Source organism: Gossypium arboreum, chromosome 2, assembly GCF_025698485.1.
Source record: "Gossypium arboreum isolate Shixiya-1 chromosome 2, ASM2569848v2, whole genome shotgun sequence".
Taxonomy (NCBI): Eukaryota; Viridiplantae; Streptophyta; class Magnoliopsida; order Malvales; family Malvaceae; genus Gossypium; species Gossypium arboreum.
This window is the reverse complement of record NC_069071.1, coordinates 2,028,339-2,055,101: the sequence shown is the minus strand read 5'-3', so window position 1 is coordinate 2,055,101 and position 26,763 is coordinate 2,028,339. Positions and strand designations below refer to the sequence as shown.

The following is a 26,763-nucleotide window of genomic DNA, read 5'->3' as shown; positions in this document are numbered from 1 at the left end:
ATTTGAGTCTTAATCGAGTTTACTAAAGCTCTTTTGTTGACCCAAGAATGAAATAGGACCAAATTGTAAAGTTTCAAAATATCAGGGTCGGTGTTGTGACGCCAGTTCCTCCACATCATGATGTTCCAAACAGTTTTTCACATTGTGGCTTCAGGCCTCTCGACGTCGTGATGTGACTCATGTTGGCTGACGTTTCAATGAGGAAGATCGCTTGTTTGGACATGGACTTTGTTTTTGGTAAAACTTGAGTCATTTGATTCCTATTTCAAGTTTTCAAACAAACCAACCAATTTACACATTTACGTTTCATAGTCACCTATGCCAAAAGATGTATACACAATATAGAACAAGGTATTAGGATATCGAAAACATATCGAATCAATAACATTACTTGTATATAGCCAAATCTACATCATATTCAATCCATTATCTAATTCAACCTACCATTTCATATATTTACTATACTTTGCATATCAAAGTAACATTTCAAGCTTAGGATCATTAACCAAACATCTTCAAACATAACATTCACTACCATTTGGGCATACTAAACAATTTCATTCCATTGCTCAACATTACCTATGCCAAACCATTCAATTATGCTTTACAAATGCCAAATCATGTATTTTCAAGCCATATGCAATACCAATATCTAGATCACATATGCTCATATCAAGTTCAATACCATTTTCAACTCAAAAGACTTATAAACATCAAGACACCTATATACATGCCACAATTCTAGGTTCAAAATGACCAAATAGTTATCAATTTGGTGATAGGATAGTATGAGCTTCAAGTGGTCCGGCTTGACATGTTCCACAAGGTGACAATCTACAAGGGAAAGTGAAAAAAAAAAAGGAGTAAGCATATACAATACTTAGTAAGTTCATAAGTATTTAAACAAAAAACTTACCACGTTTTACAATTAAACATAACAAAATAATTAACCTGACAAAGTTACCTAACATGGAAAATCATAACAATAAGGTGAGCTTATCATGTAATCAACCATAATGTCATATAAACATATACCAATTCAATTCAATTCAATATCATGATCATACTCAATATAACATGATTTCACCTTTCAATTAACTATAATCACATGGCCCGATGAAATCTAGTAAATGGACTTGGATACTCAGGTATCTCCAATACAATAATTGCTCATCTGAATTGAATACATATTCATGTTAGGTTACCAGTCCAAGCTAAATCTTTAATTACACATTTAATTTCTTGGTCAAGTTGAAATTATGCATGTAAGGTTACCAATTCAGGCTAAAACTTTAAAACAACATTAGTTTACAAGTCCAAGCTAAACTTGTGTCTCATGTATCTTCAAGTCTGCAACAAATGTTGGATCTCAGTAATCATCAGTGATAAATCTGTACAAGTGTGCATGAAGCCTTTACTAAGTTCACCCAGGCATTTTCAACACACACACAAACACACACACACATACATTTCTTTACAATTTAGTCCAAATATCACCTTTTGTACCAAATTGTAAACAATCCAAATTTCAACCAAACATACACATACTCAAAATTAAAAGACATAAAAATTTAGGTACAATCATACCATATGAAATTACCTAGCAAAACAATAAGCAATTATATACTTAAGGACTAATCAAAAATTTTGCCTTTTCCTCAATTGTCCTTGGTTTGATTCAATTCCCAATCTATACAATAATTCGGTTCAATTTATCAATACCAATCATTTAATGCTATTCCCTAATCTGCATGTACCAATTCAATTTTATTTTTTGAATGCCCCTAAAGTTTTTCATTTTATTTAATTTAGTCCCTAAATTGAAATTACCATAACTTTCAAATTTAGCTTCAATTTCGAAACTGCATCCTTTTATGACCCTCTATTATCAATTATTACATCAATTTCACATAAATTTTAAAATTTATACACTTTAGTCATTATGTTCAAAAACTAACAATTAAACATTACAAATTAGTCATTTTTCACATTTAAGCCTAAAATCTAACTATTTAACTCCAATTTCTTCAAGAAACCAAGAAATGGCATCTTTCAAAAAATTTAACAATTCTACAAATTGGTACATGGACTAGTTAGATCAAGTTCCCACGACCTCAAAAATATAAAAATTACAAGAAAATGCTTAAACTAAACTCACCAATTCAAGGGTCGAATATGTTAAAACTTTGTAAATGGCTTTCTAGGATTTCAGTGGAGAAGAAGGAAAAATATAAATATGATAGCTTTTATTTTCCTTTTATACTTTAATTAAAAATTAATTAGTCAATATTTACTTAATTAAAATTTATTTAATTAATCTTAATGATAATTAACAAGGTTAGTGGATTATTGATGCCACCCACCACCATTTGACCATTTAAAAATGGTCTAATTACTCAATTAGTCCTTTAGTTATTTAAAAATCTATAGCAATAAAATTTTACAATTTAGTCCTTGTACCTCCTTAACTATCAATTTGATAAAATTATGGGACCAAACTTTAATAAGATTTTATATTAGCCTTATAGATATTATTATTTAATATTTATGGACTCAAACTATGAAAATGGAGTTCTGAAACTGCCATTTTTTACACCACTGAAAATTGAACTATTACATTGTGGATATCAATAAGCATAAATCCAAAGTAAAGAAAGATAAGGAGATGAATTCTTAAAGTCTCTTATACGAGAAAAAAAAAGATGAAAAATGAGATATGCAAAAAAAAAAAAGAAAGATGAAAAATGAGAGATAATATGAAAAATGAAATAGTGGAAAGGGATAAAATTAGGTTACATTTTTTTTGCTGTACTTTTTGGTAATAGGCCTAATGAACACACGATTTGGGGTGTTCCACATGACCTGGACACACGGCCATGTGGATACTGGAGCTATTTTTTTCAATTTTAATTTGAGACACACGATATCAGTGAGTTACACAGCCTGGAGACACGACTGTGTGTGTCTCACATGCCCTCACACACGGGTTTAGGAGAAGTGAAGGATCAATGCAGATAGGCGTGTCCTAGGCCATGTTGATACTGGGAGTATTTTTATTTTCATTTTAAAGCATCACATGAGCTAAGATGATCCACACGACCTGACGACATGACATATGTAGCACACGTCCTTGACACACGGGCGTGACATAGGCCGTGTAAATCTTGGAGTTAATTTTTTTTTTTTAGATTTCGAATCAGACATGAGCTAAAAATGTACACACAGGAGTGAGAGACAGCCGTGTGACCCAACACGGGGCAATACACGACCGTGTCCCCCTTTAAAATTGAAAACCTTTACTTTTTTTTTTACTTTTGCCTTTCCAGCCATTTTTCACCCCCTTCCCGTTCCACCATTTCCACAAATCCATAACCTTCTCCATCGTTGTTCTTTCCCTCACCGATCCGACCATAAATTCACACATTCACGCCGTCGACCTTGCTCATCCCTATCGCACTATTCCTTTTCTCCCCCACTTACACCGAATCCTTCTTCCCCCTATTGCCTTTTGCAACATTAGAAACCCTCGCCTTCGATTAGCACCGCACACTCTCACTGATCCCTCTCCTTTTCACTACATCCACAGTTCTTCGCTTCACCCTATTCCTCTTTGATTTCACGCAAAAACTATAGCCAAAACCTCCATGCCTTGTCTTCCTCCATTTTCTTTCCATCGCTCGCACTTCCATCTGACCACCAGTAAGCAAGCCACATATGTTCCTCCTTTGTCACCGTGCCCAGATCCTTTCCCCTTCTAGCTTTGAACCCAACCACCATTGTCGTTCCTTCTCCAATAACCACAACTGCGATCTGCCCCTCCACACGCCAACCACCGCATCTCTGTTGACTACCTCTATCATCATCTGAAATAACCCTTTACCATCTGAAATGATGGCGACGAAGGTTATGGATTGGTTGAAATGGTGGAAGGGTAAGGGGAAAGGGTGAAAAATGGTTAAAAAGGAAAAAGTAAAAAAACAAGTTAGGGTTTTCAACTTTAAAGGGGAAACGATCGTGTATTGGCCTGTGCTAGGCCACACGGTCGTGCCTCACTCTTGTGTGTACACTTTCAACCCATGTGTCATTCAAAATCTAAAAAAAATTTAGCTACAGAATTCACACGGCCTAAAACACGCCCGTGTGTCCAGGCTGTGTGCCACAAACAGCCTGTTTCGCCAGGCCATATGGTCCATCTTAGCCCGTGTAATGCTTTAAAAAGAAAATAACAATATTACCAGTATCAACATGGCCTAGGACATGCCTGTGTGTCCAAGCCTTGTGTCGCACACGGCCATTTTTCATGCCGTGTACAATGATCATTCGCTTCTCCCAGGCCCGTGTGTGAGGTTGTGTGTCTCACGAGATCGTGTCTCCAAACTGTGTAACTCATTGATTTCGTGTATCTCAAATTAAAATTGAAAAAATTTTAGCTTTGGTATCCACACGGCCTAGGACACACTTGTACGTCCTAGTTGTGTGGAACACCCCAAACCGTGTGTTCACTTTTTTTTTAAGTAATAATTTTTTTTAATTATATATATATATATATATATATATATAAAGAGCATGAAAGTAAACTAAAAAATAAAAACACTCAAGTTTCCTCTCAAGAAATGCTTATTTAAAGTTTAAGCTTGACTTTTCTCTTTTTGCGTAAACGATTAAGACGGATCTTGAAGCCAAAGCTTCTCTCTATCATTATCATTATTACCAAAAAAATAAAATTTGGGATGATGATTGTTTACCTTGAATGTGTAGTATTTAGGATGTGTTACCTCAATTTTACCGTATGGAAAAATAATTTTTACCATACATAGGTGGGACCCTTTTTACTTAAACTCTGAAGGAAAAATTCATGGATTTTATTTTTCTAATAGTACTTTATCCCCAACTTTGGATTGGTTCATTCTCTTCACATACACATCATGGCGTTGCTTTGTTACTTCCTTTTGCTCTATCTATTTCTCATCAACCTTCGTTTGTTATTCATCTAGTTCGTCGAGCTGCACCATTCGCTCTTCACTTGTCCCTCGAGTTCTATCACTTTCAATAAGATATGTCTTCAACATGCTTTCATAAGGGATTTCTTGCAAAAAAAAAAATGTTGAGCCACATGATTACTAACATTAACAAAAAAAATTAGTATCATCTTGCTCACTTGGGACTCTCACAAAATCACGTGCTTGAAGAGCAATCTTTTCATCACCTACACGAAACACAAATTCACCAATACCCACATGAATAAAAGTTCTAGCAGTGGCTAAAGAGGGTCGACCTAAGATCATAGGTACCTTAATATCCCCATCCATGTCCAATACAAAAAAATCAACAGACAATATAAATCTATTGACATTCACAAGTACATCCTCAATAATACCCTTTAGATATCTAATTGATCTATCAGTTAATTGAATACTCATCCTAGTGGGTTTAGGTTCTCCAAGACCAAGTTGTTTGAACATATTATAAGGCATGACATTTATACTATCCCCAAATTATCCAAAGCTTTTTCAACATTTAAACTACCAATGAGACAAGGAATAGTAAAATTCCCTAGATCTTTAAGTTTGTTGGGTAGTTTGTTTTGGAGAATGACTGGGCAAACTACATAGAGCTCCGCAGTCGACAAGTCATCTAAATACTTTTCATTTGTTAATAGCTTCTTTAAAAATTTTACGCACTTTGGCATTTGCGAAAGATCTTCAACAAACGGTAAGTTAATGTGCAATTTCCTTAAGAGTTCAAGAAATTTACTATATTATTATTTTATGTGGTCTCTCTTCAATGCTACTGGACATGGAACTCGTGGTTTTTAGTTTTTGGTTACCGACTTATGCTCTTTCTTACTCTCTTCATACTTATCACTTTTCACAATAGCTTCTAACTTCGACTTCTTTTTTGGCTTGACTAACATTTCCACGTTTCAAACATTGATTACATGGATTTGCTAATTTGGATTAGTTTCAGTGTTGCTAGGTAAGCTACATTGTGGTCTTTCTGAAACAAGTTTGGCAAGCTGTCCAATTTTATTTTCAAGCCCATGGATCTATGCTTGCTAATTTTTTAGTGCTGTTTTAATGTTTTGAAATCAAGTTTTGAACACTGAAATAAATTTAGCTAACATCTCCTCAAGGTTTGAGTTCTTTTCTTGCTAATAAAGTTGCTAAAAACCCGAATGAGGTTGTGACCTTTAATTTCCTTAACCATCCTAAGAGAAATTTGGATGGTTCCTCCAACCTGCATTATAGCTATTGCTATAGGGGTTATTTTGAGGTCTAGAATTATTACCCAATAAGTAAACTTGCTCATGGTCCATGTTAGACTTGAAGGGTGAAAATTTTGAATTAATCATCCCCGCTCCATTCACATCATATTGCATTACTAGGTTCACTTGCGTAGAAAAATTCAAACCATCAATTTTCTTATTCAGTGCTTCCACTTGACTTGTAAACATAGCAACTACATCTAGATTAAAAACACTATTTGCTTTCATTGGTTTTGTTCTCATGACTTGTCACTGATAGTTATTCAATGCTATTTCCTCATTAAAAACTTGAGCTGCTTCCGGTGTTTTATTATTCAGAGTTCCACCAGCTATTGCATTAAATAATTGCCTAGTCAAAGGATTCAAACTATTGTAGAAGGTTTGAACTTATAACCACAAAGGTAACCCATGATAAGGAAACCTTCTCAAAATATCCTTAAATCTTTCTCATGTATCATATAATTTCTCAAAATAAATTTAAGAAAAAGAAGAGATGTCGTTCCTCAACTTAGCTATTTCAGTCAGTGGGAAGTACTTCAATAGAAATTTTTCAGTCATTTGTGCCCAAGTAGTGATAGCACCCCATGAAAGCGAATCCAACCATTATTTTGTCTTACTCCTTAAAGAGAATGGGAACAATTGTAAGCGTATAGCATCATCAGTAGCGTCATTGATCTTAAATGGGTCACAAATATCTAGAAAGTTAGCCAAATGAGTATGCAGATCTTCATCTTGCAAACCATCAAACTAAAAATACTGTTGTACCATCTGAATTGTATTCGTCTTTAGCTCAAAATTGTTTACAGTAATAGTCGGTCTCACAATACTCAATTCAACCCAATCAGAATAGGTTTAGCATAATCATACATAATACGAAGAGCAGGAGCTGCAAGAAGCTGCTGATTATTTTGATTATCACCCATCTCCACAGCAATATCCTTTTCCACTTGATTGTCTACAATATTCTGTTGATTTTGACTTGCTTCTTTAACCTTTCGACAATTTTTGTGAGCAGTCTTTTCAACTTCACTATAAAAAATTAACGATTCCAACAGGTTTCCTCTAGTCATAAACCAAAAGAACCTATTAGAGTCAAACAAACGAAAAATTAGAATGTAAAAATTAAATAAAAACAAAAATATTAAAATAAAAATAAAAATTGGCTAAATTAATAGAAATAAAATTTTCCTAATATTTTAGTCCCCGACAACGATGCAAAAATATAATGCAGACGTAAACCAATTAAAAATTTGACAAAGGTAAGTGCACCTATCAATGAATAGTGTAGCTACGGTGAGTAAAGATGTCGTTCCCACGAAGACTAAAAGTACCAGTAATTAATGTCTTTCTATTATTTAATCGATAAATTTGACTGATTAATTGAAAACTAAAATTAACTAAACTAATTGCTAACAACCATGACAAAGAACAATTTAGGAAAATAAATGATTAACAACCAAGAAGTGAAACAATACCTAGGAAAGAATTCACCTAGATTTCATCTGTCATTATCAATCTAAATTACACAATTTCTTCACTTAGTATCTTGATTTGTATAAATCCGTAAATTATGCTAATATCTTCCTTCAAGATTGATGTGTCGTAATTCGGTGTAACAGAATAAACTAATTTTCGCACTTTAGGATCTTGAAAGCAAGCATTTTTATTAAATTTTAATTATGTTTTTGTAAGTTTTCTTAAAGTTAATAAAATGTGCAAATTGAGTCTTTTATTAACCTTAAGAATCAGATTAGGCCTAAGGGTTAACTAATGTGTAGGAGACCATTAGAAGGCATCTAAACCAATAACAGTCACTATGTCGGAACACAGAATGATCAATGTCGTAACATAGAGAGCAGAATGAAGAAATCATGAAATTTCCTTCAATGTCGCAACACATCCTAAGGGTGCTACGACATGCCCCCTAAAGATATCCCAAGAGGAGTATACTAACTCTTATTTCATGAAATAGGTCATGGTGTGTCACGACATTGACTCTAAACGAAAATTAACATGAGCTAGGGGCATTTTGGTCTGCACAATCAAACTTAAAGCTCAGGAACATCAGCTAACCTAGGGTTAAGGATGACAACCACCTAAAATGTATAAATAGGCTCAGTTATCACATATTATGGAAATCAATTACTTAGTTTAGAATTCTACTTTTAATTTCAATTCAGCTTTTCTTTATTCTTAGGTTTTAGATTTATTTTCAAGTTGTTCTTTATTTATCTTGAGAGATCTAATTTGTGGAGACAATCAAACTGTGTGAATTCATATTCATTCTTAATACAAATTAAGCTGTTTCTTAAACTCTATATTTTCAATTCATTCAACATGCTTGTTCTTTATATCAATTATATATTGCTTATGAAAACCATGAGGAACTAATCCTTCTATGGGGGATTAGGGAGTAAAGGTATGATCTTTTAACTATTTTATAAGGTTACTCAACGGATCAGCTATTTAGGAAAGAAAGAACCAAAACCCTAAGCTTGACAACCCTAAGAAGTCATCAAGGTGGAAATTAACCCAAAATTGCTATGGTCTATCCGTGAACACCTTCACCCTAAGTCAATCTGGACTATGACGTCGAAAGATAAGTAGTCCTTACCGACTCGTTATTTGAGTGGAAGATTGAAAGATCCTACTGGAATAACGAGTAGTTGATTAACGAGGACCCAAAGTGACTGTTGATGGGGATTACCAAAGTGAGCTAATCACCCATAATCATATTTGATTTATTCCATTTTTCTATCTCTTGATTTTTTATTTCTTTCCTTATTATATTTTATTATTTCTTAAAAATTCCTTTTTATTATATTTTCGTATTATAACTAAAGATCTTTCAGTGTTCAGGTTAAAATCAATCTAGCACTAGCCCTCCTTGGGTACGATCCTCGAAGTACTCACCTACTTCATTGTAACTATATTACAATTGGACCCGTATACTTGCAAATACCGCCTCATCGATATATTTTTTATTGCAGTATTTACACTTTGGACGTTAGTACGTCCAGAGGTGGTCAAAGACTAAGAGAAACTGACTTTAGGTTGATTAATTGAAATTTCTTTTTAATTAAAATCCTTATTATCACATTAAATCGATCTATGGATCCCCCTATTAGATTTGACTTTAATTCGATAGATTTATGTTATTTTATTTCTAAGATTGCATGCAACTCCACTTAATTACGCCAGATCTACTCTTAAATAGGTTCTATTCCTTTTTTTATTTAAGCAAATCAAACATGAATCAATAGTATAGAAATATCAAACCAAGAATTAAGCACACATAATTAAGAACAAGATCCAAGTATTTATTGCGTAAAAATAGATATCAAATAATAGAATCCATCCTAGGGTTCATCTCTCTAGGTATTTGGAAAATAGTTCAGGCAGTATAACCAAAAGAAACAAAGAAACTTATAATAAACTTCAAAGAAATCAAAAGGAGATCTTCAATATTGATGGAAATCTGCTTCAGAGATCACTTCAATGGTGTTTTTCGAGTTATTTTCTTGAATATTCTATGACAACTCTCTCCTATCTTCTTATTTTTGTCATATATAGGTCTTAGAATGCCCAAAAAAACTAAAAATTGTGTTTCTCCGCTGTTTACAGTGCAAATCATGATTTTGACATGGTTTAGCACACACCCGTGTGACAGCCTGTATGGCTCACACGGCCATGTCTCTAGCCCGTGTGGCCCCTGTACCTTGCTCGGATTTTTGCTCCTTTTGCTCCCAAATACTCTCCTAAGTATAGAAACATGAATTTAAAGGATTAAGAGCATAAAATTCACCATTTTACATCAAATAGTCATCTAAAAATGCATTAAGAATGAGACCAAAACATGTTACTTTTAGCACTTATCACCTAACAATAGTTGGGCTTATTAATGGTCTATAATTTAGAAGTGTAAAATTATAAGTTTGTTTTTTCTTTAAAGTATTTTTTTAATAATTATTATTTTATATTATTGTACTGATTGAACCAAGGTTGAATATGTTGGATTAGGAATCAGTGATCTGATCGATTCAACTACATTTTGGTTTAAGAAAACATTAACAAAAGCTATTAGCAATTCAAGTTCATGTGTTTACCAACAATTGGACTAACTTCTCAATTTTAATAAAATACGAAGACCAAATTTTGACAAATTAAAGTAAAGGTACTACCTACTCAACTAGGTATGAAACTTTTATGTATTTAGGGTTAGTTTTTTTTACAAATCTAGACTTGGAAAAAAGTTTGCAAATTATACTTAGTTGTGTATTAAATTCAAAGTTAAATTGTTTTATTGAAGTTATCACAACTTTTTTTCCAAATGCATTTGTTTTAACTTGTTGCTTAAATGTAGGGAGTGTAAATGAGATACTGATGCTTGCAAGCTACTTGAGTTCAATCTGAAAAAACATGAACTCGGCTTATTAATTATCTAGCTAAGCTTGAGCTATCAATCGAGCCAAATTCAAGATTAGAAAAAATCGGCTCGAACAACTTGTGAGACTTATTGAGATTTTCATTTTTAAATATTTTATATTATTAAATATTTTATATTATTAAATTATGTTATTGCTCTTAACCCTAGTTTTAGTTTTTGACTAGAGCTTGAGCTCAAACTTGAAGATGGTCGAACTTAATCGAGCTTGAGTATGAAAGTTGATAAACAAACTTAATGAGTGATTAAGACTTATGGCATTTGATTCACTATTAGTATATTATTTTAAAACACAAAGTATATTAACTTTTGATCGCGTGATTCGTAACAAGTAATAAATTTTTATAATGAAGATCAAACTTAGACTAACTATTATCACGATGAAAAGGCAAGCGCACCTATCGAACAATAGTATAGTAATGGCAAGACCAGGATATCGTACCCAAGGGAACCAAAAGTACTAGTAATAACTATCTTTTTATTATTTAACCTAGAAATAAAAAGGGGTTGTTTATTAAACTGATTAACTAAACTAATTAACTAATTAAACTAAAGCAAAGAGAAGATTTGGAAAAAGACTTGAAGAAGAGTAATTGATAAAGACGACACCCAAGGAGAAATCCACCTAGATTTCACTTGTTATCTGACTCTGAACCAGACGATTTATTCACCTGACTTGATCCGTGAGACTCCCTAACCTATATTATTATCTCTTTCGAGACTAATAATGTCTAACCCTCAGTTGAATTAATTGAAATATCTTTCTTAATTAAAACCCCTAGGGAAGCAATAAATCGATCTATGGACTCCCATATTAGGTTTCACCCTAATCCGGCAAAATCTCTTAACCCTATTTCTAGGCGTTCAATCAACTCCGCTTAATTATGCCAAATCTACTCTTAGACAGGGACTTTTGCTCCCTGCATAAGCACATCAAATCATGAATTAATACTCGGAATATTAACTCAAGCATTAAAAACTCATAATTAAGAACAAATCAAGTATTTATCATACAGTTCAGATAATAATAACAAGATCCATCATAGGTTTCATCCCCCTTAGGTATCTAAGGGGTTTAGTTCATAATAAAATAAAAGTACATCTCAAAAGTATAAAAATAACAAAACATAAAGAAAACTCTAAAAACCCTGAAGGAATTCTGAAAGAGATCTTCAGTCTTGGAATAGCTCCGGCTTTTGGGATGGATCGTCTGGCTTTCTTCCAGTAATTCCCGGCATGTGGTTTTGTACTCCAGAAAAGTTTTGGAGAGAGACCCTCTTTCTAAGTCATACTTAGGGTGTTTATATAGGCTTTGGATTTGCTTTCTTCCTCCCTAAGTATCCTTTTCCGTGTAAAATACAACTCTTTGAAAAAGGGACACGCTCGTATGGCACGGCCGTGTGACGTGATTGCCAGGCCGTGTTCGATCCATTAAATTGCACACGGCCATGTGGGTCAATGGCTAGGCCGTGTGAATCGTAAAAGCCTTGGTCGACACCCTCGAAAGACACGGGCGTGCGAGCTGGCCGTGTGACAAGGCTTAGGCCGTGTCATCTTCTCGATTTGGTCTGTTTTGTCCCTATTTTGCTCGTTTTTGGTTCCTTTTGACTCTTGGTGCTCTCCTGAGTACAAAACATGAAATAACCGGATTAAAAACACCAAAATCCACAAATCTAGTAATAAATATCCATAAATATGCTAAGTATTTGGGGTAAAAATATGTATAATTTGGCGTTTATCAACTTTTATTTCAAGCCTAAGATTACAATTTTAATTAGCATATGACTATGACTTTCTTTTAATGAAAGGTAACTAGAAACCACCATCTTGAGGTGATATGTGAACTTATGCTTATGAAGCTTAGAGTAGGTAGAATCCAACAACAGCTATGACACTGAAGATAAGAGTGGCGACCTTGATTACAATAGCATCAGAGGGTGTTCGTGCAGGACTATCATTAGTAGATTTCAGGCTATCATTATCAGCAACATCACCTGCACCTTTAGGGCTAGAAGAAGGGGCATCAGAAACCTCATCATTGATAGTTGGTGAAGGAGGGGATGAGACCATCTCTGGGGACTCAACATCACGATTGAATCCTTTTTTGGCCTTAGGGTTGCCGCTTTTGCTAAGACTAGGGGAATATGAGCTTGAAGAGCTCTTTGGGGCTGCAGAATGAGATGACTTGGGTGCTATTTCATCAGATTTTAATGGTGACAAAGAAGGGCTATTGGAGGATTGTGACAGCGACTTGATAGAGGAAATCTTGGGGGAGGAAGCCGGAGAAGAAGAAGATAGTGGCTTCGAAGGTGAAGAAGCCTTGGAAGGGGCTGGTGAAGTTGACAAATCAATGGCAAATACCCCAACAACAACCATGAAAACAAGTGCAACAACAACAAAATCTTGGTAGGCCATCTTTCACTTTTACTTCTTAATAATTTCTTATTTTTACTATTAAAATATTGAGATATATATATATATATATATATATATATATATATATATATATATATATATATATATATATATATATAGTTATGTGTGTGTAAGAGAAGTGAATTTCTTATGAACCATATTGAACCTTTAGCATCTCATAATAGTAGATTAAGATTTTGCTTTGTTGTTTATTAGGTTTGTTTAACTTCTATTTGTTAGGATTTTTTTGATAAATATCTAATTTAATTGTTAATGTTTGTTTATACTTATATTTGTCCTTTAAAAATTGTACAATAAACTAATTATTGTAGTAACCATATTTAAACTTATAACAAAACTTTTCAATGGTTAAACTTTTAAATGTAAATTCAAATTTTAAATACAATTAAAAATTTAAACCAACTATATATATTATGTTAAAAGTAAATTGACTTATTCAGTTAACTTTGTTATATTTTGTTTCTTCCGTACATCTTATCTAATATCTAATTATCTATCATATTTTATATGCCTCAATAGCTTCATTAAATGGAAACAAACATGGGTTCGAGTTCGTATTATTACGAAAAAGATGTAAAGTTGCAATGCCCATTCCATCATCTCTCAAATGTTGAGTTTTCATGAATAAAGCGGTTTGTATGGTTCACCTTATCTATAACTTGCTCGTATGGTTGATCATGGGCGGATAGGAACTTGTAGTCTTGTGAAACGGTTTTTTTTTCCTCTCTCTAACCTATAGGTTCGCCTAATGTTTTTCTTTTGGGGGAAGGGAAAACGTGTTTTAGCATCAATATTCAAGTTGTCAACTTGCCTCACCTATTTTCCTATTTTATAATTTGTTAAATTTATTTACTTTGCGTTAATTGTTAGAGTTTCTGTCTATACTTAGATGATTATGTTCATGTTTATGTGTTTATTAACACTTAGCGCAATAACTATGGTTGTTGAAATTAAATTAGATCGGTCGATTAGATTAAAAACTGGTCGATATATCGATCTAAAATAAGAAGAAAAATCAATTAACCTACAAATCGATATAAAACGTGAACCGAATAAATTATTGAAAAGCTGATTCGATGGATATTTTTAATATCTTAGACCAAATTGAAAAAAAACTGTTCTTTTTTTCATTCAAAAGCCCTTCAAGCTCTCTATTAAATCTACTCATCCGCTTTTCTTTTCTTTTTCTTTTTCCGTTTTTTTTTTTCGCTAAAAAACCCAGTAGGTGTCAACATGCATAAATCCAGAGCATAGAAAGATAAAGAGATGAATTATTAAAGTCTTTTATAAATGGTGAATAAGTGGTTTTTGTTAGAGTTTGAGTTATTCAATTGTCTTTCTTATATTTTGTATCGTCCATTTCTTATCTAGTATCTATCATATATTTTACGCTTCAAAGGTTCCATTGAAAAGAAACGTGGGTTCTAAGTTCATATTATTATGAAAAATTGTGAAGTTGCAATGGTTACTTTATGATCTCTCAAATGTTGAGTTTCCATGTATAGAGTGGTTTGTATGATTCATCTTATCTTTTCCTTGCTTGTATAGTTGATTATGGGCTAATAAATCACTTGTAGATCTGATTAAGAATTATGTTATCTTTTAAGTCTAAAGGTGAACCTAATATTTTGAAAAAAAATGACTTCATCTCTAATATTCAAGTTGCCTGCATAGTTTGACCTATTTTCTTATTTCATAAGTTGTTAATTCTCTTTTCTTTTGCTAAGACTTATTTATAGTAGTGATTACAATTTTCATGTAACACTTAAATAATATGAGTTTTTTTTTTTGTTCAGTCGATAATAATATAACAAAATAAGAAAGACATTGGTAAATACTAACTGCCTCTTTCTAAGACAAAAAGATTACAGAACTCCCAGTGTAACTTTTCACTCTGAAGCACACTCGACCTGAGACATCCAACATCAACACAAATAAAATTAATAGCCAGCAAACGATAGTCACCACCAAACTTTAAATAACAAAGGTCTCCTTACATTTGCTTTTGCGAAGCATCACCCATACCATTACCTTCCCAATAAATAAATGTGAACTGAGCTTGAACCAACTGGTAGATGACACTAGTTTGAGTTCATGTTCATGTGTTTATCAACACTAAAAGCAAAAATTATTAGTAATTCAAATTCATGTATTTACTAATAATTGAATTAAGTTGTCAATTAAAAAAAAAATTTAAAGTAGGGACTGCCAAAAGTAGATTGATATAATACTTTTGACTGAAGTTATCACAATTTTTGTTAATTGGTTGCTTAAATGTAGCAAATATTGCAAGACCACGAAGATGACTTGTATGAAAATTTAAGATATTTTATTTCAAATACGATGCAATTAAAATCGGATCTAAATCAAATCAAATGACAAAATGTATAATAATAATAAAATCGTAGTTTTATACACTATTTTTTGGGTTTTTGAATTAGTATCTTCAGATCAGTCTTTTTAGTTTGTAATTCCTTTTTCCGTTTTGGGTAATTTCACTCGAGAGAGTTTCCATCTCATTTGAATTAAGAATGGTATGTTAGCTCTTAATTCAATTTATTTTTAAAATATTAGGTAATTGTAATTTTCTTTATTTTTATTACTAATGATTTGGTTTATGATATAATTTTCTGAATCTTCTAATCATCGTTGAAGCAATTATGGATATAATCCAATGAATAAATCTGAGAATTTGTGTCATTTTGTTATATTATAAAATTTCATACACTAATAATATGGATTACTCGAATAATGTCTTAAATTAGTCAATTATAGAATTAGAATAGTGTTGGTTATGTGTTCTAATAAATGTTTTGATCACTTTCATCAGTCTAGTATTTATAAAGATACAACAGGGAAAGACAAGCATAAGGGACGCCACCATGGATTAAGCCAACAGAAGAAGCAAGAGATTAAAGAAGCATTTGAGCTGTTCGACACTGACGGATCTGGTATGTAAGTTTAATTGCTTCATAATTTATTATGCTTTTCGGATTTGAATGTAACTTTAAATTTTAATTCAAGCTTTTATGTATTTTAAAAAAAATTCAAAAATGATCATTTCTTAATATTCATATCCAGATGGATATTCTTTTGAGTCTCAATTCTCCACATTTTACTAAATTATAGTCTGAATTTTGCTGTCCAGGTACCATTGATGCCAAAGAGCTTAATGTTGCCATGAGGTATACATACATACATACAAACATTTTACCTGATATCAGAACTAAATAGAGCTAATCGTTTTTAGCATTACAGGGCACTAGGTTTCGAGATGACAGAAGAGGTAATCTTTCAAATATCCTGGTTGTGCTATATATAGCATGTTAAGTTTATATATATATATATATATATTCAGAATCCTTTAATGTGTAATCTGCTTTATCACACTCACACTCACACACACCCCAGCAAATCGAACAAATGATTGCAGATGTAGATAAAGATGGAAGTGGAGCCATTGATTTTGATGAATTTGTGTATATGATGACTGCCAAAATCGGTGAAAGAGACACTAAAGAAGAGCTTACGAAAGCATTCCAAATCATTGATCAAGATAACAACGTAAATATCTGCTTCTGTCTTTTCAGGTTAATTGCATCAAAATTCCTCAACTATGGTCAAAATAACAATGCAAATATTAAATTGCTAATACATGTGTATCTACAGCATTTATAGTTCTGATTTGACTTGTTAAAAAAACGAAACAACCCTCCTAAAATTTAACGTCTAAATTAACAGTTAGGCTAATAAGTAGATCTGATTGATAAAATACTATTTTAAGAACTCAATTGAAACATTTTGAAGCTCTAATAGATAGTTTGGCCATGTTTATTAACCCTTCTTTATTTGAATTCAGGGAAAGATATCTGCCCAAGACATTGAACGCATAGCAAACGAGCTTGGTGTAAAGTTGACTGAAAAAGAGATTCAAGACATGATTGAAGAAGCTGATAAAGATAGTAAGCTATAATAACATTTCTTCTTCGATCTTAATAAACAATTGTCATCTAAGTTTCAAGGAGAGCTTATTAGTTAATGGTTGATAATTTTGAATACAGATGATGGAGAGGTAAATATGGACGAGTTCATGAGGATGATGAAGAGAACAACATATGGGTACTAGAAAGTTCCATTTTAATGGTGAATTGGAAGGGTTTTTGCTGCAGTCAATGCTTAAATATGTTTTCGATTTTCTATAAGCTGAACTGAACGTTTCATCATCGCATTTAAACATATAGCTGATCTATATTATGTTAAAAGGTGAATTAAATTATAGAGGTTTGACTTTGTTATATCATGCGCTAGTGTAGAGTTGTTGATGAATTGTACTGTGAGTTGTAAGTAAAGATATTGTTAGAGTTGTGTGACCTAAATTCTTGTTAAAGAAATACAATATAATGGCAAAGTAGGGAGACCTGTGGGGGCAAAGGTCGAGGGCCGAATTAATTAGAGTCACCAATGATGAAAATTTTACTCAACGCTTAGTATAACATCAAATCTTGAGTTCAATGAGACAAAGTACATTATTAGTAAGTGACTACTAGTGTCACGGGCCAAAGTGAAAAGCCCGTAACCGTTGCACCAAATGTGTCCCCTGGAGGTCTATTCTAATACCCCCTACCCATATCCGTCATCGGAATAGGGTACGAGGCATTCCCGGAGCTTATCAAATCATTATTAATTAGGGGAAAAAGTAAAACAAAGTAAAACAAAGTAAACATGTAATATTTAATAAATTCGTATAACATGGTAATTAACTTACCGCTTCTCTATATTCAACATAATTATGCAAAGCATAATTATTCAAATTGATCATGAGCCGTAATACCTATTCTTATCACATTGTTAGTCATATAATTCATATAAATAGCAAGAAACATGTATGGGCTCAACTTTCATTAAATTTCTCGTATGCATATACTTTTACACATCATTTATTCACATAACTTATAACAATCATATCTATGTATTTTAAATACGCTTTCATAACAATTTGTCTTGATTTCAGACTATCTCGCATTGGAGCTTTACTCATCAAATCATTTGAAAAACTATCTTTATACAAATAGTAAATTTGAGTTGCACAATTCTATAATTATGAAAGAACACATTTGTAAAATATATTTCATGTTCATATATCATAGTCTCATGTCTCCATATATCAAATATATAACCATCATTTTCTTGTGTTTCAGATAAATACATGTAACCATGCATAAGCATGTCTGTCTATCACAATTTCAAATAACAGATTCATGTGAATGAGCTCAATAATAACCATGAAAATACTTACCACATTCTTTCACACATATTCCACTTATAACATTTTTTTTTATATTTGGCTTGACATTTACTAAGCAATATCATATATTCATTTATTAGGCAATATCAAATATTCAAATTATTCTTTAACATATATAACATTTAATTCAAACATGAATTGATAACATTTTTCATTTTAACAAAGTTTAACATTTACCAAATATAATCGAGGATGTGATCAATTTATGCATAAGTCACTCACAATTTTCCTCTTCCTCGTCCTCCTCTCCATTCCACATCCTTAACGTATATGACACACTTGTAAGTAACATTTTCTATAATTTTTACTATTTACTTATATGAATATTCAAGCTGTCCATCTGTGTCATAATCACTAAATTATTTTTATCTTGAGTTACAGAACTCCGAATTAAGATTCGCTAATTTTCCCTGAAACATAAAATTTTTAGAATTTTTGGTCTAACCAATAAGTACAGTTTATTCTTTAAAGTCGCCCCTGTTCTGCTGTCTGACAGTTCCGATCCTTCTTCACTAAAAATTAATTATCTCTTCGTACGGGATTCGAATAATGCTCTTGTTTGTTTTTCTTGAAAATAGACTCATTCAAGACTCTAAACATATAAATTTAAGCCCCTAATTATTTTTCTTCAATTTTTTGATGATTTTCCAAAGTCAGAACAGGGGAACTCGAAATTATTCTGACCTTGTCTCATAAAATTTATTATATCTTATTATTTACGATTCCATTGCTTACATCGTTTCTTCTATAAGAAACTAGACTCAATAAGCTTTAATTTCATATTTTATTCATCCTCTAATTCAATTTCTACAATTTTTGGTGATTTTTCAAAGTTAAACTATTACTGCTGTCCAAAACAGTTTTAATCCAAATTTCACAGTTCATACAATTCAGTCCTTACTCAATTAACCCCTCAATTGAGCTAATTTTTTTCAATTGATACTTTATTCTATCATTTTAAACTATTTCATAACCCCTGAAAATCAGAACTTTAGCACTAGACCTTAATTCCAAACTCTTTCATAATTAGGTCCTAAAATCAATTTCCATCAATTTTACTTGATAAAATCATCATACATCAAAATTAAAGCTTCAATCCTATATTTATTCATCATATGCTTCCAGCACTCATCTATAGCAACTTTAAAAATTAGCCATGGAATCAAAAAGTAAAGACATAGTAAGTTGGACCCAATTGTAAAAGTCCAAAATCTTAGAAATTTCAAGGAGAAAGCAAGAATTAAACTTACATGAAGCTAAAGTATGAAAACCATCTTGAACCCTCTTCCATGGTTGTTTTTCAATAGATGAAAATGAAGTGAAATGAAGAGAATTCTAGATATTCCATTCTAGTCCCCTTTTTATTTAGTAAATTTTGTTATTTTCCCATTTTGCCCTTATTTCCTCAATTTTCTTGATTTTTCTCTGCTTGTGCCTCCCAAAGTATCTCCTTTAGGCTTATTTTCACTTTAGGTCCTTCCTTATTTGATAATTGAGCTATTTAATCCTTCTCGTAACTTTTACACCTTTTTCAATTTAGTCCTTTTTATTTAATTAATCACCCAAACGTCAAAGTTTTCTAACGAAATTTTAATACTACCTTATTGACACTGCGTAATTATTTATAAAAATATTTATGGCTCAGTTTATAAGACCGAGATCTCGATACTTTTTTTCTTAATTTATTGACCAAATAAATCTTTATAAAGCACAATTTACTATTTCAAAATCTTTTAAAAGCTCATAAATATTAAATAATATAATCTACGAGTTCATTTTTCGGATTTGGTGGTCTCAAACCACTATTTTCGAAATCGCTGAAATTTGGGCTATTACAACTCTCCTCCCCTTTTTAGAATTTTCGTCTTCGAAAATTCCTTCAGAGGAGAGGTTCAAATATTTTTCACTAACTAATAGTATCACCAATTTTCAAAGTTGAAACATTAACTACCACTTCTAACTCACATATCAGGTAATTCTTTTCATATGATTTTTAATTGTTTAAAAGTGCAGACTATTACTTTGTCTTACTGCATCAAAACACAGTTTACCCACTCAATGATATATCACTGTAAATCACAACTTTCTTACCCGATTTAAGCTGAACCAGAATCGATGCTTCGATCAATGATGTAGCTAAACAAACTAAAAATTCGACTTAAGGCAAGCGCACCTATTGAACAGTAGTATAGTTATGGTAAGACTGGAAATATCGTATCCGCAAGGACTAAAAGTACTAGTAATTACTATATTTTTATTATCTAGCCTAAAAATTTAAGGATTATCTAAGACTAATTATCTAATAAACTAACGTAGCGATAGAGATTAAATTTGGAAATACTTTTGAAAAGCTGATTGAGAAGACAATACCCAAGAAAGAATCCACCTAGACTTCGTTTATTACCTTTGAATTAAAAAATTTATTCACTTGACTTATTCTGTAGAAATCCCTGATTTATGTTAACATCCCTTTCGAGACTAAAAACAACTTACTCTAGGTTGATTAATCAAAATCTCTTTCTAATTAAAACCCCTATTGTCTCATTAACTCGATCTATGGATTCCTTTATTAGATTTGACTCTAATCCGGTAGATTTATGTCGTCCTATCTCTAGGATTGCATGCAACTCCACTTAATTATGAATGATCCATTCTTAAACAGGGACTTTTCCTTCACTGAATAAGCACATCAAAAACCTAAATTAATATCCTGAAATATTAAAGCAAGAATTAAGACTCACAATTAAGAATAAGAACAAGTATTTATCATATAAATCAAAGAATAATAAGATTCATCTTAGGTTTTATCTCCCTTAAGTATTTAGGGAGTTTAGTTCATGATAATAATGGAAAACATCTCAAAGTATGGAAAACAACAAAACATAAAGAAACCTAAAGAACTTCTAGGAAATTGGATGGAAATCTTCAGTCTTGATGTAAATATTGTCTCCGAGGTGATTCTGATGGCTGTTCTTCAGTACTTTTCTGCCTTCTACTCTGCACCTCCCTTTTAATCCTCTTCTAGGGTGTTTATATAGGCTTTAGAATGCTTCCAAACCCTCAAAAGTGCCCTTTTCCGAGTAAAACTAGACTTGGGCTTGACAGGGACACGACCGTGTGCCATGCCCGTGTGAAGGTGCTCAGGCCGTGTGCAATTCTAACTTGGATTAATGTTGTGACAGTCCTATTTTGACCCTAGTCGGGAAGTGGTTTCGGGACCACAAAACCGAGTCGGAAAAAAAATTCTAAATGCTCATTTCTATGTCTATTATATGTGTTTAAATCATGTGTGAAATTTTTTGATGTTTTGATATAGTCATTTGATGTGAATTTTCCAAATAGGACTTGAGTGTGAAACATGAGAAGTATAATGGGTAAATTTATGGTGACCAACAAATGCATGCAAATAAAAAAAAATGTGGACTTGCATGTTAATTTACCCAAAATACTTTGAGTGGCCAGCCATGACAAGATCATTTCCACTAAGTTATGTTTTCTTGCAATATTAAATTAATAATGAATTAAATGACTGTTATAGATGCGGATCATCCGACCACTTCATCAAAGACTGCCCGAGATTGTCAGAGCAAAATGTGAATCAGAGTGGGAAACCGAGTACTGCTACAACTCGAGGTAGACCACCTAAGAATACAGGGAATGCTAGTGGCGGTCAGAGAGGGTCTAGAGATGCTACTACCAGATCTGAGACTCGTGCTTCTACTAGAGCTTATGCTATACGCGCACGCGAGGATGCTTCTTCGCCTGATGTTATTACCGGTACTTTCACTCTCTTTGATACTGATGTGATTGCATTGATTGACCCTGGTTCTACTCATTCATATGTATGTGAGACTTTAGCATCCAGTAAGACTCTACCTGTTGAGTCTACTGAGTTCGTGATTCGATTGTCGAATCCCTTGGGTCGATATGTGCTAGTCGACAAAGTGTGCAAGAAATGTCCCCTAATAATCTGAGGTTCCTGTTTTCCGGCCGATTTGATGCTTTTATCGTTTGATGAATTTGATGTTATTCTCGGTATGGATTGGTTGACCGTACATGATGCAGTTGTGAATTGCAAAAGAAAGACTATTGATTTGAGATGTGCAAATGATGAGATAATCCGAGTTGAGTCTACTGGTTTGAACGGGTTATCAGCAGTAATATCCTCGATGTTGGCTCAGAAATATGTAAAAAAGGGGTGTGAAGCATATCTTGCGTACGTACTTGATAGTAAAGAGTCAGAAAAGAAACTTGAATCAGTGCCAGTGGTTTGTGAGTATTCGGATGTTTTTCCTGAGAAGTTACCGGGATTACCACCTGTTCGAGAGGTAGAGTTTTGCATTGAACTTGTACCTGGGACTACACCAATTTCGATAGCTCCATATCATATGGCACCAACTGAATTGAAGGAATTGAAAGCTCAGTTGCAAGAGTTGACGGATAGAGGTTTCGCTCGACCGAGTTTCTCACCTTGGGGTGTACCAGTATTGTTTGTGAAAAAGAAAGACGGAACCATGAGAATGTGCATCGACTATCGTCAATTAAATAAAGTGACAATAAAGAACAAATATCCGTTACGTATTGATGATTTGTTTGATCACCGAAGGAGCCTCGGTGTTTTCAAAGATAGATTTGAGATCGGGTTATTATCGATTCTGAGTTCGAGACTCAAATGTGCCTAAAAGCGCTTTAAGCGAGATACGGTCACTACGAGTTCTTAGTGATGCCGTTTGGGCTCACTAATGCCCCTACGGTATTTATGGACTTCATGAATCGGATCTTCAGACAGTATTTGGACCAGTTTGTAGTTGTGTTTATAGATGACATTTTGATCTATTCGCGAGATGAAACCGAACATGCCGAGCACCTGAGATTAGTGTTGCAGATTTTACGGGACAAGCAGTTATATGCTAAGTTCAGTAAATGTTAGTTCTGGTTGAGAGAAGTTAGCTTTTTGGGGCATGTGGTATCCGCATCGGGTATTCGTGTTGATTCGAGTAAAATATCAGCCATACTTGATTGGAAACCTCCTAGAAATGTTACTGAAGTTCGGAGCTTTTTGGGACTTGCCGGTTACTACAGACGGTTTGTAAAGGGTTTCTTGATGATAGCCACACCAATGACGAAGCTACTTCAGAAAGATGTTAAGTTCGAATGGTCAGAAAAATGCCAGAAAAGTTTCAACCAACTGAAAACCTATTTGACTGAAGCTCCAGTGTTAGTGCAGCCTGAATCCGATAAAGAGTTTGTCATTTACAGTGATGCGTCCTTAAATGGGTTGGGTTGTGTATTGATGCAAGAAGGTCGAGTTGTAGCTTACGCTTCGAGGCAATTGAAGCCACATGAAAAAAATTATCTGACCCATGATCTCGAATTAGCTGCAATTGTATTTGCTTTGAAAATATGGCGACACTACTTGTTTGGAGAGAGGTGCCATGTATATTCGAATCACAAAAGCCTCAAATATTTGATGACTCAAAGAGATTTGAATCTGAGACAAAGAAGTTGGCTTGAATTGTTGAAAGATTACGAGCTTGTCATTGACTATCACCCGGGAAAGACTAACGTGGTTGCCGATGCTTTAAGTCGCAAGTCACTGTTTGCTTTGCGAGCGATGAATATACACTTGTCCGTTTCATCCGATAATTTGTTAGTAGCAGAATTAAAAGCCAAACCGTTATTGATTCATCAAATATGTGAAACTCAAAAAGTCGATGATGAATTGGTTGCTAAACGAGCTGAATGTGTTTTGAATGTGGATTCAGAGTTTCAAATTGACGACAATGATTGTTTGAGGTTCAGAAGTCGATTGTGTGTTCCAAGAAATTCAGAACTTATTTCGAAGATTTTGAGCGAGGCTCATAATAGCCAAATGTCGGTCCATCCTGGTAGCACGAAAATGTACAATGATCTAAAACGTCAGTATTGGTGGCATGGTATGAAACGTGATATACCTGACTTTGTATCGAAGTGTATAATTTGTCAACAAGTGAAATCAGAACATCAAGTGCCTTCAGGGTTACTTCAACCGATTATGATACCCGAGTGGAAGTGGGATCGAGTTACGATGGATTTTGTGTCTGGGTTACCTTTGTCACTGAGCAAGAAAGATGCGATATGGGTTGTTGTGGATAGATTGACTAAATCAGCTCATTTCATTCCCATACGTACGAATTTCTTACTTGATAAGTTAGCCGAGTTGTATGTCTCTCAGATTGTCAGATTACACGGGGTACCTATTTCAATTGTGTCAGATTGAGACCCAAGATTTACATCAAGGTTTTGGAAGAAATTACAAGATTCTCTAGGTACCAAACTACATTTTAGCACCGCGTTTCATCCTCAGACAGACGGTCAATCAGAATGAGTAATTCAGATACTCGAGGATATGTTGAGATGTTGCATCCTATAGTTTAGTGGTTCATGGGAACGGTATTTGCCTTTGATTGAATTCGCTTACAACAATAGTTTTCAATCAAGCATTAAGATGGCACCTTAAGAAGCTTTGTACGGTCGTAAATGCCGTACACCATTGTTTTGGACCGAGCTCAGTGAAAGTAAAATCTTCGGCGTTGATTTGATTAAAGATGCTGAACAGAAAGTAAAAGTGATCCATAAAAGTCTGAAAGCAGTTTCAGATCGTCAGAAGTCGTATGCGGATTTAAAACGAAAAGGCATTGAGTATCAGGTCGAAGACAAAGTATTTCTTAAAGTTTCACCTTGGAAAAAGGTGCTCAGATTTGGCCGTAAGGGCAAATTGAGTCCAAGGTTCATCGGGCCGTATGAAATATCCGAACGAGTTGGGTCGGTAGCATACAGATTGATTTTGCCCCCTGAACTTGAAAAGATTCACAATGTTTTTCATGTTTCGATGCTTCGACGTTATAGATCTGATCCATCGAATATAATTAGTCCATCAGAGGTTGAGATTCGATCTGATTTGAGTTACGAAGAAGAACCAGTTCATATATTGACTCGTGAGGTAAAGGAGTTACGGAATAAAAGAATTTCGCTAGTGAAAGTATTATGGGTTAAGCACGGGGTGGAAGAAGCTACTTGGGAGCTTGAGGACTCTATGAAAGAATGATATCCTAACTTATTCACTGGTAAGATTTTCGGGGACGAAAATTTCTTATGTGGGGGAGAGTTGTGACAGTCCTATTTTGACCCTAGTCGGGAAATGGTTTCGGGACCACAAAACCGAGTTAGAAAAAAAATTCTAAATGCTCATTTCTATGTCTATTATATGTGTTTAAATCATGTGTGAAATTTTTTGATGTTTTGATATAGTCATTTGATGTGAATTTTCCAAATAGGACTTGAGTGTGAAACATGAGAAGTATAATGGGTAAATTTATGGTGACCAACAAATGCATGCAAATAAAAAAAAATGTGGACTTGCATGTCAATTTACCCAAAATACTTTGAGTGGCCAGCCATGACAAGATCATTTCCACTAAGTTATGTTTTCTTGCAATATTAAATTGATAATGAATTAAATGAATTAAAGATGAATAAAAGAATAAGTGAAATAAAATATGTGTTAGTGGGAGGAGAAATCAAAGTTGGTTCATCCTTGTTCCTCCATTGTCGTAGCTAGAAAAGAGAAAGAAGAAAAATTTTTGTTAAAATTTTCGGCTAAGGAAATTGCTAGAATAAGGTATGTGTAATGCTACTCTTGGAAATTCATGCATAATTTGAATGGTTAGTTTGAATTCTACCTATTTCATGGTTCGAATTGTTGTTATTTTGGAAGATTGATATTCGGCCATGGAGGTTGAAATTCTTGGTAGATGTTTTGATGTCATTGGTATGGAGATTTATGTTGGATGTGTTGAGTTTACTAGTTGTTTTGGCTTGAAAGTTAAGGTTTTAGTATTTGATTATGTGATTGCCGAATTTAAATTTAGGGAGATAAAAAAAAAATTAAGTATTCGGTTATGTTATAGATTCATGATGAAAAATGTTTAATGCTTTATATGTTATATATATGTGCTTGTAAGTGAATTTGAGATTTGTTAAATTGTTGAAGGGAGGTGTCAAATGTGGTTTTTGAAAGTGTCTTAAGGAATAATATTATTGTGACTTGAGTTTAATGACATTCGGCCAAAGGCCCTATGTGTTAGCAAATTCGAATATAAATGTTTAGGTCTTATTCATATTGTATTTGATGTTTTGAAGAATAAGTAGTGGTTAATTGAAGTGAAGAAGGTTAAATTTTGATTTTTTAGTTAAGTTTGTGCATTCGACATATTGCCATAAATTGAAATGGTGTAATGTGAAAGTTTTTAATTAGTTCATAATTATGTGGTG

General features: G+C 33.3%; 1 protein-coding gene and 1 non-coding gene across 3 annotated transcripts; both read left to right on the top strand.

Moving 5' to 3' along the window:
- The first annotated feature begins 6,668 nt into the window (after nucleotides 1–6,668).
- LOC128290009 (small nucleolar RNA R71) lies at nucleotides 6,669–6,775 on the top strand. Its single transcript, XR_008279649.1, has one exon. It is a non-coding gene; the product is annotated as a small nucleolar RNA R71 (small nucleolar RNA).
- Nucleotides 6,776–7,540: 765 nt separating this feature from the next.
- On the top strand, nucleotides 7,541–17,271 carry LOC108473232 (caltractin-like). 2 transcript variants are annotated; one of them, XM_017774756.1, is made up of 7 exons: nucleotides 7,541–7,562; nucleotides 16,001–16,096; nucleotides 16,294–16,330; nucleotides 16,404–16,431; nucleotides 16,557–16,709; nucleotides 17,005–17,107; nucleotides 17,207–17,271. In XM_017774756.1, exons 1-7 carry the CDS (start codon nucleotides 7,541–7,543, stop codon nucleotides 17,269–17,271), a joined length of 504 nt encoding a protein of 167 aa, XP_017630245.1. The 2 variants fall into 2 exon arrangements, with proteins under 2 accessions (XP_017630245.1, XP_052876754.1); XM_053020794.1 differs by lacking the exon at nucleotides 7,541–7,562 and adding an exon at nucleotides 15,562–15,679 and having other exon boundaries at nucleotides 15,976–16,096.
- The last annotated feature ends 9,492 nt before the right edge of the window (nucleotides 17,272–26,763 follow it).

What these genes read in the sequence shown, in the direction of transcription:
- LOC108473232 (XM_053020794.1), top strand. An exon ending in TCATTGATCAAGATAACAAC is followed by an intron (nt 16,710 to 17,004) that starts GTAAATATCTGC and finishes ATTTGAATTCAG; the next exon opens with GGAAAGATATCTGCCCAAGA. An exon ending in TGAAGAAGCTGATAAAGATA is followed by an intron (nt 17,108 to 17,206) that starts GTAAGCTATAAT and finishes TTTTGAATACAG; the next exon opens with ATGATGGAGAGGTAAATATG.